Below are 13,109 nucleotides of genomic sequence, written 5' to 3'. Positions count from 1 at the left end.
TGCAGTAAGAATCCATTTCATTGGCAGATGTCATTTTAAAAGCAAAATGACAACACGGATGTAACCAATTTTTCATTTTGTTTTCATGTCCTTCTGATCCCCTAAAAAGGTAGTATTTGGCTTTAAATAAGCATACTAGATTAATTTTATTCATAAAACTTTCATATTGGAGAGTTTTCTTTTCATTAATCAGCCTCTCCTATATTAATTTTTTAAAATGGGAAGTATATAATATTAATATCTAGATTCCTAATATAAATGCATTTTAATAATATGTTAATTCTTAAATTATCCTGATTAACTGCTGCAGGTGAAAGGAGAATAATAAATGCAAACATCTTTGTTATTCTATCATCACAAACAGATTCAAAAGCACAAATATACTGCAATGTAGTGTGTATGTATACTATGTAAATATATATGGATAGCAATGTTACAAACTGTGAAAATATACTGTCCTATACTGCATGTGCTGAGCTAAGCAGAATTAAATAGCACCTTGTCCTCTTCCACTAAATTATTAGTACTTAAAAAAAAACATTCCAGAAAAAAAAACCATTTAATTCAATATTTTAATTATGGAAAGAGTAAATGTATAACTAACAAAAATGCCCTTCCCTAATGAAAAAAGAGAATCATATTAAATGCCATAAACACCAGAAAATGGACTCAGTTTTCTGGAGAAAACACCGATGTCTAAAAATGATTAATAATAAACCAACCTTTTTGATAGGTGGAAGTTTGAGGTACATAATTTATGGGGAATATACACTGACATCATTATTCTGATTCTTCCTTCATCTAATAAAAGTTATGACTGGGAGATTAAATAACAGTTCATTTTAAGGGAAGTCTTAGCATTATTGGAAAAAAATGATATTATTGTAATGTTGCAAGTAAAAATAGAATAGAATAGAATAACAGAGTTGGAAGGGACCTTGGAGGTCTTCTCGTCCAATGCAGCAGGACATAAATGTTTGGGAAATACATTGTATCTATGTCTACAAAGATGACCTTAGCTAATTCTTACAATATATTTAAACTTATGAACAAATGCCTATTTGTTCCCAATACAGAATGAGGTCATTGAACACCTGTAGACCATTGAAGAATTATTTTGCTGTTAATTCAAAAAACCATCTGCGAAATCCACACTCCTTTACTAGTACCTCACCTCTGGTTTCCAGTCTACATACTTTCCTACCTGTATCAAAGAACCATGCCCTTGTACTAAAATAAAATGTTTTATTAATGTAAAGAGTGACAAGGGGCCCGAAATTTCTGCATTGCTACTCTGAGTATTAGAACAAACAGCAGCATAATCTCATATAGGTTAGGTAGTTTTGGAAGATCAAATAATGCTTGTGTGTATAGGATTGCTGCAAAATTATAAAGAGTTAGTTTGAATAAATCCCTCTGACATCAGTATTACATTTTATACATATTTAAATTGAGATTGGAAGTAGATTATTGTGGGAAGAAAATCTGTTCGCTTTTCTAGGTAAAAGAGGAAAATAATACATTAACACATACAATCATTGCTACTTCATTGACAGCTACGCTATTATATGAAAGGAAGGCAGAGGTTCAAGGCAGCCAGTCAGATGTGAGTGTTACAAGTAAAAACTGCTTCTGTCTATAGCGTATTTCGGGTTTAATTGTGCACTGACAATATACTTTTTTCCTGCTTTTCTTTGTTTAATAGAAGGCAGATGAAAAGAGTGCCCCACAAATACGACTCTTTCCTCATCTTTTACACATTACAAAAGGGCCAAAGGGAGAGAGAAGCAATTACTTTTTCTCTTCCTGGAGTCCAGAAAAAAGAGAAGGATCATTATGTTCTCCATTTTCCACTCTGGTGCAAGGAAAAGGAATGCAGTGATCCTTATCCTTTCCATTTTAATAGAGCAAGCCTTGAAAGGTATGTTGTGCACAGAGAAAGAATCGCTTGTTCTGCAGAACTTTTCATTCAGTAATGCAGCACCTGGACCTCTCTGCACATGCGCTTTCAGGTGAATTTTACAGTGACAAATGATTTACAATAAAACTTGCTAATATTTCCATATATAAAGTTGTGATAACAGCTTCTCTTTGAATATGAAAGCTTCTACTTAGGCATTACTTTCCTAAAAAAAAAACACTAACAGGGAATGTATAGAATTGGTAACAGCATCTGTTACAATTCAACACTTTCAAATATTGCATAATACATTATCTCAGTATTCTTGGAAGTAATTCAGTATCAGAAAATCCTCAAATGATATAAGTGGCACATATTAGCAATGCAAAGAACAGATCTTCCTAGTTCTAAGTAGTAATGTGGAATAAGTTTGGCAATTACTAAAGATTAGGGAGTTATATAATTGTACAACATTCAAAGTGCTATATATGTTTTGTAAATATGTCAGTTATGACTAGTCAGTTAAAGTATTTTTGCGACTTTACTCGCTGTAAATCAATTCATTATACACTTAAATGTCTGATTATTATTCCTGTTTTGCTGTCCTAGCATTAACAGTAATGCTACATTCTTGTTATTTTGTATTAACCGTAACATCTAATTATTTTCACATTATTTTTGGCTTGTAGTATATCTTTACCATGGTTATAACTAGATGTTAAGTTTGTCTATTTCTGTCACTGGTAACATATTTTGGCTCTAATGTATAATTCAAATGTGAACTAAAACAAGTTTTGGCCCTTAAAATGTTCTGTTAGAAGAACAATGCAACTGCTTTTAACCTGGCTATAAGATTTAAGTTTTAAAACTAAACTAAAAGGGAAAAAAGCCCACAAGAATATTTGATTCCATTTCAGAAGAAATTAGCAAACAGACAGTAATTGATTTTCTCTTTTGTTCTGATATAGTGCAAATGACAAGACCAAACAAGCTGTGAGGGTAGCTAGAGCTGTACTGGATGGGACTGTGAAGAGATAACTGGCAAGTGAAAGCTATACCACCCTGAAACATTGCCTCTTTAGATCCCTGCTGTGAATGTTCTGTTACTGGAAAAGAATAATGATAACAACTATGCCATCTGTCCCAAAGGTGCTTTTTCAAAAGGCAACTAGACCTCCTTTGTTTGCAGAGGTTTCACTTCTCATCCACAAAGCTTTTTTAGTTTTGACTGAATGGCGGATAATGGAAGGCTTTATATTCCTTGCAGTCATCTGGTCATTCTTGAGGCCACTTGAAGGTTTATCTGTGTCTTCAGGGTCACCTGAATGGTGCACTATTCAGAGACCCTGAGGCCACAGATAAACCTCCACATGGCCTCAATAACTCTCAGAAACAGTGACCAAATGACTGCAAGGAATATAAATCCTTCCTTCTCCACCATTCAGTCAGGACTGAAGAAGCATCTTGGATAAGAAGCAAAACATCTTCAAGGAAAAGCAAAGAAGGTCCAGTTGGCTTTTGAAAAACCATGACCTGGATGATTAAGAATCTCCATAGATGATTAACTATGCCATCTGTGACATCCAATTGACTTACATCATAAAAGCTACAAATAGAAAAAAAACTATGGATAAAACTATGATACGACACTAAATAGGGGTTGAAGATCATATTAAGGTAACTGAAGGAAGCCATCCATTGTTCACTCAAAACTGTTAGAACTTACTGTTAAACTCAGTTATTTTACTAATGCCCATCAGGCATAGTCAAGTGCAAATTCATAGCAGCTACTTTATTAGTAGTAATAATACTTCTCAGCAAATGATTTTTTTTCACAGCTCTTGTTGCCCAGGTATTGTATTACAAATTTAAATGAAAGCAAAAGTATGCCGCATTTCATATGAATGAAATAACAATTTAAAATTATATATACATTTAAGTATGTATACAAAAATAATACCCACTCCTTCTTTATTGTTTTAAGGCAGCAGTCCTATATAAGGCTGCAATACATTATTTATTCCATCGCCCACTTAAATTAATCATGCCAACTTGTGGGAATTTTATTATAGTACTAATATTTTAGGGACAACTTTATGAAACTAAACTTAATACTATTAAGTAGCTAGATGTGAAATAAATGAATACTTGTCACAGATGAAATGCTCCTTTTTCTTTCTCTGAAGGTATGATTCTCAAATTTAATCTCCTTTCTCCTGTCATATCCATAAGTTTTATGTAGGTGCTACTCCAAGGATCAATAACCAAATGGATAAGGGCCATAGCTCAGTGGTATGGTAGCAAATATTTTGCAGGCTGAAACCCCAAAATCAATTCCTGTATATCTCCAGCTACACAAAACTATCATGGTAGCAGTACAACTGCCTGCCCAAGAAAGCAATATTTGCCTAGATAGTTAAATAGTATGATAAATTTACATTTGGACAATGTTTTTGTCCTCTTAAACAGGAACTTAGCACCTCCTAGTGTAACTTTTAAACTGCAATTGCAAAATATTTTATTGGATGTGGGAAAGAGAAACAAACAGTAAAATTATTTTAGCATTAGCCACTTGAAAAGGAATACATATTTTGACTATGTCTGTCATTTATATTTACTAATCAGTAATCCTCTTGCATTATATGAGCACAACAATCCTTTAGTTTTACTTCTGTTAACATGTGTGTGTATGTATTTGCACATGTGTTCCAGTTGGCAATTTAGTATTCTATGACATATTTATTTGTTGTGAAATTACAACCGCATAAACTAATTTTAAGGGGTAATTTTATTTGATTACATGTTCTATAGTCTTAAGAAATATTAATCTTATTTAGTTTAATTATTACCATTTATGGTTCCCAATAGCTAATGAATTGTGGAACTAACGTGGAATAATCTATTCCATTTTCTAACTTTTGTGTAATACAGAAGGCTTTAAATTTTTACATAAAGCAACATTACCCAGAAAAGCTTAAGTATCCAGAAAAATTGATATATCTTCAAACATTAGCTTTTGTTTCTGTAGAAATAAGTTTTGTGTCAAGTGTCCTCTTTTAATAGCCATACTTGTCACCTATCAAATCTCTCTTTGAAATTCAATGTACATGCATATACTATAATCCAAATATGGGAAACAGAATTTGAATTCGTCTCTATGTTCTGATTCACTTGAATGTAATCATAAAAAATAAGAAATTTAATATTTAGAGGCCCTGTAAAAATACTAACTAATGATCTTACAAGTCTGGATTTCAAGACTTTAAAATACAGATACTGAATTTCTGTCTAATTAAAAGCACAGCCTAAACTCATACACATTTCCCATTAAGTAGCAACAAGAAAATGACCACCAGAGTTCATAAAATCTTATAATAATTCAACATCGTTGTGGATGCTAAGATAACTGGAAGGTGACATTTCTGAAGAGATCATGTTATTCTGAGAAAAATGACTAGATCATTCTAGAGCTTAACTATTGTTCAGGAAACACAGACCATCATTGCTGGGGCCTAAAATGCAGAGAGAGGCATGAAATAGCATTGAAAGAGGTAAGAAAGGCACAGGAAAGAGCGGTATTAAACCACAAAGCTGCAAGTTACACTCAGAACTGAAAATCTGGCTTTGCTTCCAACTGCTTTCTCTTCTTTTTAATGAAATAAATGCTTTCATTAGCTCTACAGTTGAATCAGTTTGCATAACTTATCAAATCTGCTCTCCAAAAATATGGAATTAAACTCCAAAATGCCACAGATTTTATAGGGTTAAGGCATCCATCTTGCCTCTTAAAATACCCACAAAATATTAATAAAATGGTCAAGCTCAGCCTGTGGGCTAGATGATTACAGGGACAGAAATGGGATGATGGAAGTAGCATGTAGCATGTAGGGTACACTTTGGTATCTATTTCAGTAGTAAAATGGTCTTAGGAAGGATAGAAACCCTGAAGTCTAATAATACTTAGAGCATGGTAAGACATGGAGTTTGTGTGATGTGAATGAAACGTGTATCTCTTTGTTTCATATGGTCATATTTTTTTATTTTCTTTGGATAAAATTGCCCATTATTAATTTTATAGTGGTGCCCTCAAATGTCACTTTCTAGTTATGAGTTGCATCCACTATATTTAAATTAAGTATATGTAGACATAATTTATTAATTCCAGCTATTTCTATCAAACATGTGACCTTAATTTGAATACTGAAATTCAAATACATTTTCTGAGCATTGGTTGAATTAATTTACTATTCTGACTTTTACAAATCAAATGGCACTCTTACTACATTTTGATGACCTCATTAATTCACTCCATGAACCACAGAATCTCTAATTCAGTAAGAGTTAGATCTGCTAGATCTGCTTTTCTATGAAGGTTTACTGTTGTTTACGATGAGCTAAAATATGTTTTGCACATTAAAATATGGGCCAAATAGCATTTCTGTCTTCAAGGCATGTTACTTGCCCTGATAAGGGGATATGTATATATTCAGATGAGATTTACTTAAAAATTTAAGAACCCACTTTTCCACATAATCAGAAATGTGAAAAAAAATTAACTGTACAGAAAGAGCCTTGCACTGCTTGCTGTATATCATTTTTATATAACTTAACTACCTGCAAGTAGGAAATTATGGGAGTATGTAGATAATCACAAAATGCCAGCAAATGTGTTTCTCTTTAAAAAGCAATGAGTTTTGAATCCTTCTATTCTTCTATAAATAAAAAGCTTTCAGTGCAAACATTTAAAACAATAAAAAAATGAAGATTATTTCAGGTTTCTTATTGAGCATTTTAATTTAAAATGAAATAAATTGTTCAATTACGTTTAGTGCAAATATACCTGAAACATTAAACATAAATAAATATATTATTATTGTAGAAATCATTGGGGTCACAAAATTATAGGCTTTTTGGACTGCAGTGACCTTTGGCTATAAGAAAGAATGTTTTTAAAGTGAAGGAAAAATATTAGAAAACCATCTGGATAATGTCTGTACTTCCAATTATGCTCTAATGATTTGCATGAGCTATAAATATAGAGCTAGTATTTAGTCATAGTGGAAAATATTGGGTCCATACTGGTCTGTGATGTGACCATAATAAGGGAACAAGTAAGTAAATAGTTATATAAAATGAAAATTCAGATATATGAATACTTATCCTATAGCCACACAGTTTGAACTATTGTTGCATTTGTTTTGAAATATGGTATTTATGGAAGCAAGAATAAAAAGTACAAAAAATGTATAGAAAGAATAAAAATAATTAGTGACTGACAGAACATTAACTGAGTAAAAATTAATTATTAGCAAGAATCCAATTTAATTGGCTTCAATATGGATGGAGGGGGAAGGAATGAAGGAATTTAGGATTTTTTTGCACGTGACTATAGCTTTTCATTCTCTAAAGAACCTTTCAAACCTTTGGATTTTATTTCACAAAACTGGAATAGCATAAATGCTACCTATCAAAACTAAATAAAAGCTGTAGTATTAGAAAAGAGACCTTAATAGAAACCAGAACAAGAGATTTAAGAAGCAGTAATATAGTTAATGTAAAAAAATCACCTTTTTAAAGCCACTGTACAATGAAAACTGCAGTATTTTTTTCCATATAGATCACCAAAACTGTAATTTTGTCAGAGTAACTGGTTTCCTTATATCTTAAAATTACATTCAAATCTTGATTTATATAATTTGTCACTTGATCTAATTTTTACAAATCTTAGTTTTAATTTAGTTTAATTTATCCTCAAATACAAATGTTTACAGGAGGATTGATGCAAGGATCCATTTTTTTAATATTCTCCTAAATAAACACGTTGCAGGTATAGCATCTGAAGGCCTGTAGGAGTGACAACGATTTTCTGCATGGAATACATTATTTTGAGGTCTATATATTATTTTGGGTCAATGAATGAAGATAATCTATACTTTTTTTCACCAAACAAAATCTATTTTTGCTTTGAGGCAATATTCATCTTTAATGAATAGCACGCAAGTTCTACATCAAACCTATTTAAAAACAGTTTTTTTTTTAAAAAAAAAATAAGTGTTTAATTTGAAATTTTTAATTTTTTTAATTTTGATTCTCTACTAACATCTTCTACATTTTTTTCTTGTCTGTGCATTGCTTATCTTAGATCACAGAAATGTCTAATTTTTGAAAACTGACTCAAACTATTGTTTCTATTATTGGCAATCAATTTGTTCCTAAAATTCATCTGGAAAATGAGCCATATAAAGCCATGTTATTGCTTAAACAAACTTAAATTCTTGACTGATTTTCAGTAGTTATAAAAATGACATTCTTTTACATGATAGCATCGTGTTGTATATCCAGGTTCTGTCTTTTCTTACATTTTTGTATATTATTTCTGATGAAATTATTATGAAATATTTAAGATCCCAATCCTATATATTTTTGTTGAAAATGAATCCCAGAATTTAGTGGGCCTTATCTCAGAATTGACATGAAAAAAGTTGTGCAATATAACAGAAGTTGTGACCTACATTGACAGAATATAAATGTCTAATAAATGATGTTGTGCAAGGAGGAGTGTCTCACAAAACATGATTAAATCTAGCATCCTGTCGCTGAACACTTTATATAAAGTTACAGAACACTTTATATAAAGTTTTCCATTGATTTCTACACAGAAATGCAATCTCATAAGATTTAGCTGAAACAAAGATATGTTTAAAATTTATCTAAATGTTTTCTTCTTGACTCTCCATTTGCATATTATTTTCAGATAATTTTCATTTGAAATAGGAAGTATGTACTATGATTCACAGGAAAGAAACTTCTTAATAAAATAGTTAAACATTAATCCAATGTAACTAGATACATAAAAAGTACTGTTTCAGGTAATTCTCAAAAGTCCGCTAAGAACGGAAGAAGTGATCAATAAAAACCTGCAACTCTGAATGTCTTGCCCTATTTTGTGAAGTCGAAATTGAAAAGCATGGCCCTTATCTTAATGTTTTTGCAGATTGAAAGAAGGAAGATTATCTGTACTTTTATAAGTAAAAAGAAGGTTTAGCATTTAAGTAGATTTGATCTATATTTCAGGAAGGATAAAAGATCTTACAAACCAATCTCTGCAAGCAATTCTTAAATAAATGCCCTTTTTCTAGGTACTTCCAGAAACTATAGTCAAAATGATATTTTATCATTCCAATGATATAAATAGTGTTAAAATACTTCCTTCTAAAACTAATTCGTTTACATTTTAGATGGAACTCAAAAGTCTTAGAAAATAATCTGACTTCCGAACAGCTATTCATGTGACACTACAACAATATGGACAGAATTAGATGGAAGATATCACATATATTATCAATCAATTTCAAGGTGCTATTCTCAAAGTAATAAAAGCATAAGGGAAACAACAGAAAATATGGTGAAACATATTTTTCTCATCAGAAAGAAATATCAGGACCATCTCATCTTTGCCCACTTGCTATATGAAAGTAGGACATCTAACCTTAACAGTCTGTATTAACAATAAGGTATGAATGTGTGTGTATACACACATTCAGTTATATAACTGAGCAGATATTAGTGGCAGTGTACGCAAAAAAAGAGAAGAAAATTATGTTTAAAAAGTTACAATTTTCCTTCCTTCTGTTTTTGTACAGAAATACTGAAGTAAATATATATATATATTTTAAAAAATCAGCATTCTACCTGGTAAACACTTCTGTCCCTCTAAAAAAACTGAATTAAAAAAAATCTTGAGAACTCTTTTTATTTTCTCCTCCGCTCGTCTATTACTCTACCTGTCTCATCATGGATAGGCTTGACACAGCCTTTTTTAAATTTTATCCCTAATTTTTTTAGGAAGTAATCCTTTCCTTATACCTAGACTAGTAGGTGAAAAAAACCTTTCAATTTTTTCTCTTTTTGTACTTCTCTTTGACATTTGCAAAGTCCCACTATTTGGCTGGGGCTCTGTGTCATCCCTCCTTAGTCTTGCACTTCCAGAGTTGTTGTATTTGCAGCTCCCATTTGGGAGTCACAATGCTAGAAGACCTGGAGGATGCCAGATTGGCCAAGTTTGCCCTATGCTCAGCAAAGACAACATGTAATTGCAGAAAAGCTACCTTTGTTCACCTCATTCTTACTTATTGTTCCTAAGTCCGATGAAAGATGGTATTGGTGTTAGTGGGGGAGAAAGAAGTTGGGGTTATAAATCTGAACGGGTGGAATGGAACCGAATCCACAAGAGGAATCTATTATTCTCCTTCCCCATCCTGCAGGGACTCCACACCATCCAACCCAAACTCCCGTGCCATTTTCCACAGCCCTTTTATGATAGCAAGACTAATGGTGGAAACCAATAGGGCCCATTGTGTGTGTTGCTGATCAATTTTTATGTTTCTATTCCACAGTTTTAACGATATTGTGAAGTCCAAAGCGGTCAGAATTGTGAATCTGTCCATTGAAACACTGCAAGCGGTGTACTTACGACAGTAGGCCTTGTAGATTTCATAACATATTTCTCGTTGTTGTTTTTGTAGTGCTCTTCACAAGTGACAATTTTTTTAAGTTTTTTTTTTTTTTTTTTTGTAGTAAAGAAGGGTTGTATTTAGAGGCCAGTAGCTAGAGATCCAACCAGTAGATCTCCTGAAACACTATCTGGCCTTAAGGCCACCATCAAAGGAAGGCTGAGATAATTACTATTCATCCAGCTTCCAGAAATGTAATGTACCAGCAGGCAAAAAACAGTTCATCATGTAGTACAAAAATGAAAATAAACAAACTAAAAATGAAAAATGAAAAAAAAATCTAGTGCCATAGCTTTTCGTTGTTTCTCTATTTGGGCTTTGTTGTTGTTCATAACAGAATAGATATTATTTACCCATCTGAAACGTGCAGCCTCATGTGGTCGTTGAAGTGCTCAATTTGGTCAAACTTAGCTGGGCAGACAGAGCAAACATAGGTCGTTCCCTCCGTGCAGGCCATCACTCCAGCTGGAAGTGCCCTTGCCCCAGTGCTTGTTGTGTTAGATGTTCCATTTGTGGCACTATGTAGAGCCACGTGTCTTTCAAGCAGGGTCTTGTGTGAAAACTTTTTCTTGCAAATGTAGCATTCATAAGATTTCTCCCCACGGTGGAGCCGCATATGCACATTTAGGGAACTCTTCTGCGTAAAACGCTTATTACAGATACTGCATTGGTAGGCTCTGACACCAGTGTGAGTCACCATGTGTTTGATTAGGTAATCTTTTAGGGAGAAGGATCGCCAACAAATGCTGCATTGGTGGGGCTTCTCACCTACACAATGATCACAAATGGAAACACAAGGAGAAAGAAAAGTAACATTTAATTAGGAATGAATACTCCTGTAACATATTTTCTAGTTATGCAGTACATGGTTATTTATTTATTAATCAAATTCATATGGCTGCCCATCTCTGTTTGGAAAGTAAATTGGGATGGCATAGAATAATCCAATAAAACAACAGAAATATAAAACAGTCATTATCTAAAGTTATTATGTATAATTGTTTTAGAAAGCATTAAAAACTATAAAAGAACCCAGAATCAATAATACTCATTAGGATGGATAAACAAGGGAAGGAAGTGAGTTGTGTGAATGCAGAGACGGCTACAGATAAGCAATCTATACTTGTGGTCTCTGTGCTTATGTTGAATAGCAAGCCTATCTGATGGTTGTGGGAAAATGCTCTAGTTGAAAACTGACAGCACCACTGCTCTGTCAAACTTGGCATCAACTCTGGTCTGGACACCAAGTAGGTAAACTTTGTCAGAATATTCATGAACTGGAATAGGACATAGCAACAGGTCACCATTGGGGACTGGCTGGAATAGGACATGGTAACAAGGTCAGCCAATGTATAGGCATGGCAACTGGGTCAGTCAATGGGAACTATTTGATGACTGAGAGCCATGCTAGACGGCTTGGAGCCTGGGTATGACTTACCTATGTACCTATGTGCAAGAGAACTAATCTAGTCTGCTCTCTGAATTCAAACTAAAAACCAATTTCTCCTTTCTACCACGTTGGAAGAATCATCTGTGGGTATTGTATATTTATTCATATGTTATTATGTACATAAATAAGTTAGTGAACCCTGCTGAATCAGTTATCTGTGTGTGCTTTCTGGATTTGATTTTTGCAACAAACTCTGACAAAGTTTAACAAAGTCCAAGAGCATGGACCAAATAGCAGGCTATCATGATCAGGTAGTCATATTCATTTATATAGCATTGTCCCCTCCTTTGTGACTGATCCTACATGGCATGGAACTGCCCAGATTTGATTGCAATTGGGTGGTATTAAGTAAATAATTAAGTACCAATAATAAGTGCCAACCATGCACTGATTCATGTGCATCAATATGAATTGGGTTATTCATTGAAGAAGAAATATGCTAAAGTGAGGGAAAAACATTTTCTATCCATTAGAATTGTTTTGTATGCTTTTGCATCCTCAGATAGACTAGAGATGCAAAATATGGGTTTTCAATGTCTCATGTTCAGATTTGGAAGAATATTTTCCTTCAAGGTTTTATTTGTTGATCTTCATTTTGGAAGAAGTCTTCCAATGCTGAATCCATACCTATCTGACAATTTTATATTGCCATTAGAAAGTCATGGAATTACTACTGTAGCCATGATATGCAATTTTCAGATCTCTACACTTGACCTGAATTAAAATCCTCAGTCATTTCTATTATCACCAATCCCACTCCCCATCTCTTATTTTCTTCTTTCTTCATAAATTCAGGGTAATACATGACTCCTTCCTAGATTCTTTTGCTCAAGACAGATAAAACGAATAATGTTCTACTGTTGGAAAATATGCATTCTGTAGAAACTTTAGATCAGGTTACTTTAATCCCATTGAAAGAGCATGCTACATATCAATGAAATCTGACAGTTGTTGTATGGCCTGTGGAAGCCTGAAACAGAGAACAACTGAAGGCTAGAGTATTGTTGATTACAGCTGAAGATACAGCTCCACCGGAGTCCACTCACAGAAGTTCCCACCAAATGCTTATGGTTTACTTTCTCTTTTGCAGACTAAGTCTGTGCATCTTGATTACAATTGTAAGCAAACATGAGAATAATAGAGACTATTAGTCTGCAGCTACATAGCAAGAAAATACAGAGAAAAAGTTCCTATGATGCAATTGCTAGCGTTGTTGGAAATATAGCAAAGGGAAGGCAAATAATTG

General features: G+C 33.2%; 1 protein-coding gene across 2 annotated transcripts in view; it reads right to left on the bottom strand.

Annotated features, from left to right (window-relative positions):
• Nucleotides 1–4,096: 4,096 nt before the first annotated feature.
• ZBTB20 (zinc finger and BTB domain containing 20) overlaps nucleotides 4,097–13,109 on the bottom strand; it is a 501,160-nt gene continuing 492,147 nt past the window's right edge. For both annotated transcript variants that reach the window (XM_032219991.1, XM_032219992.1), the window contains one exon: nucleotides 4,097–11,181. In XM_032219991.1, the coding sequence (XP_032075882.1) occupies nucleotides 10,763–11,181 (419 nt within the window). In that variant the 3' untranslated portion in view covers nucleotides 4,097–10,762. The remainder of the gene's footprint in view (nucleotides 11,182–13,109) is intronic.

This window comes from Thamnophis elegans, chromosome 6, assembly GCF_009769535.1.
Source record: "Thamnophis elegans isolate rThaEle1 chromosome 6, rThaEle1.pri, whole genome shotgun sequence".
NCBI lineage: Eukaryota > Metazoa > Chordata > Lepidosauria > Squamata > Colubridae > Thamnophis > Thamnophis elegans.
Note: the sequence above shows the minus strand (reverse complement) of the source record. Positions and strands in the feature narration are given on the sequence as shown.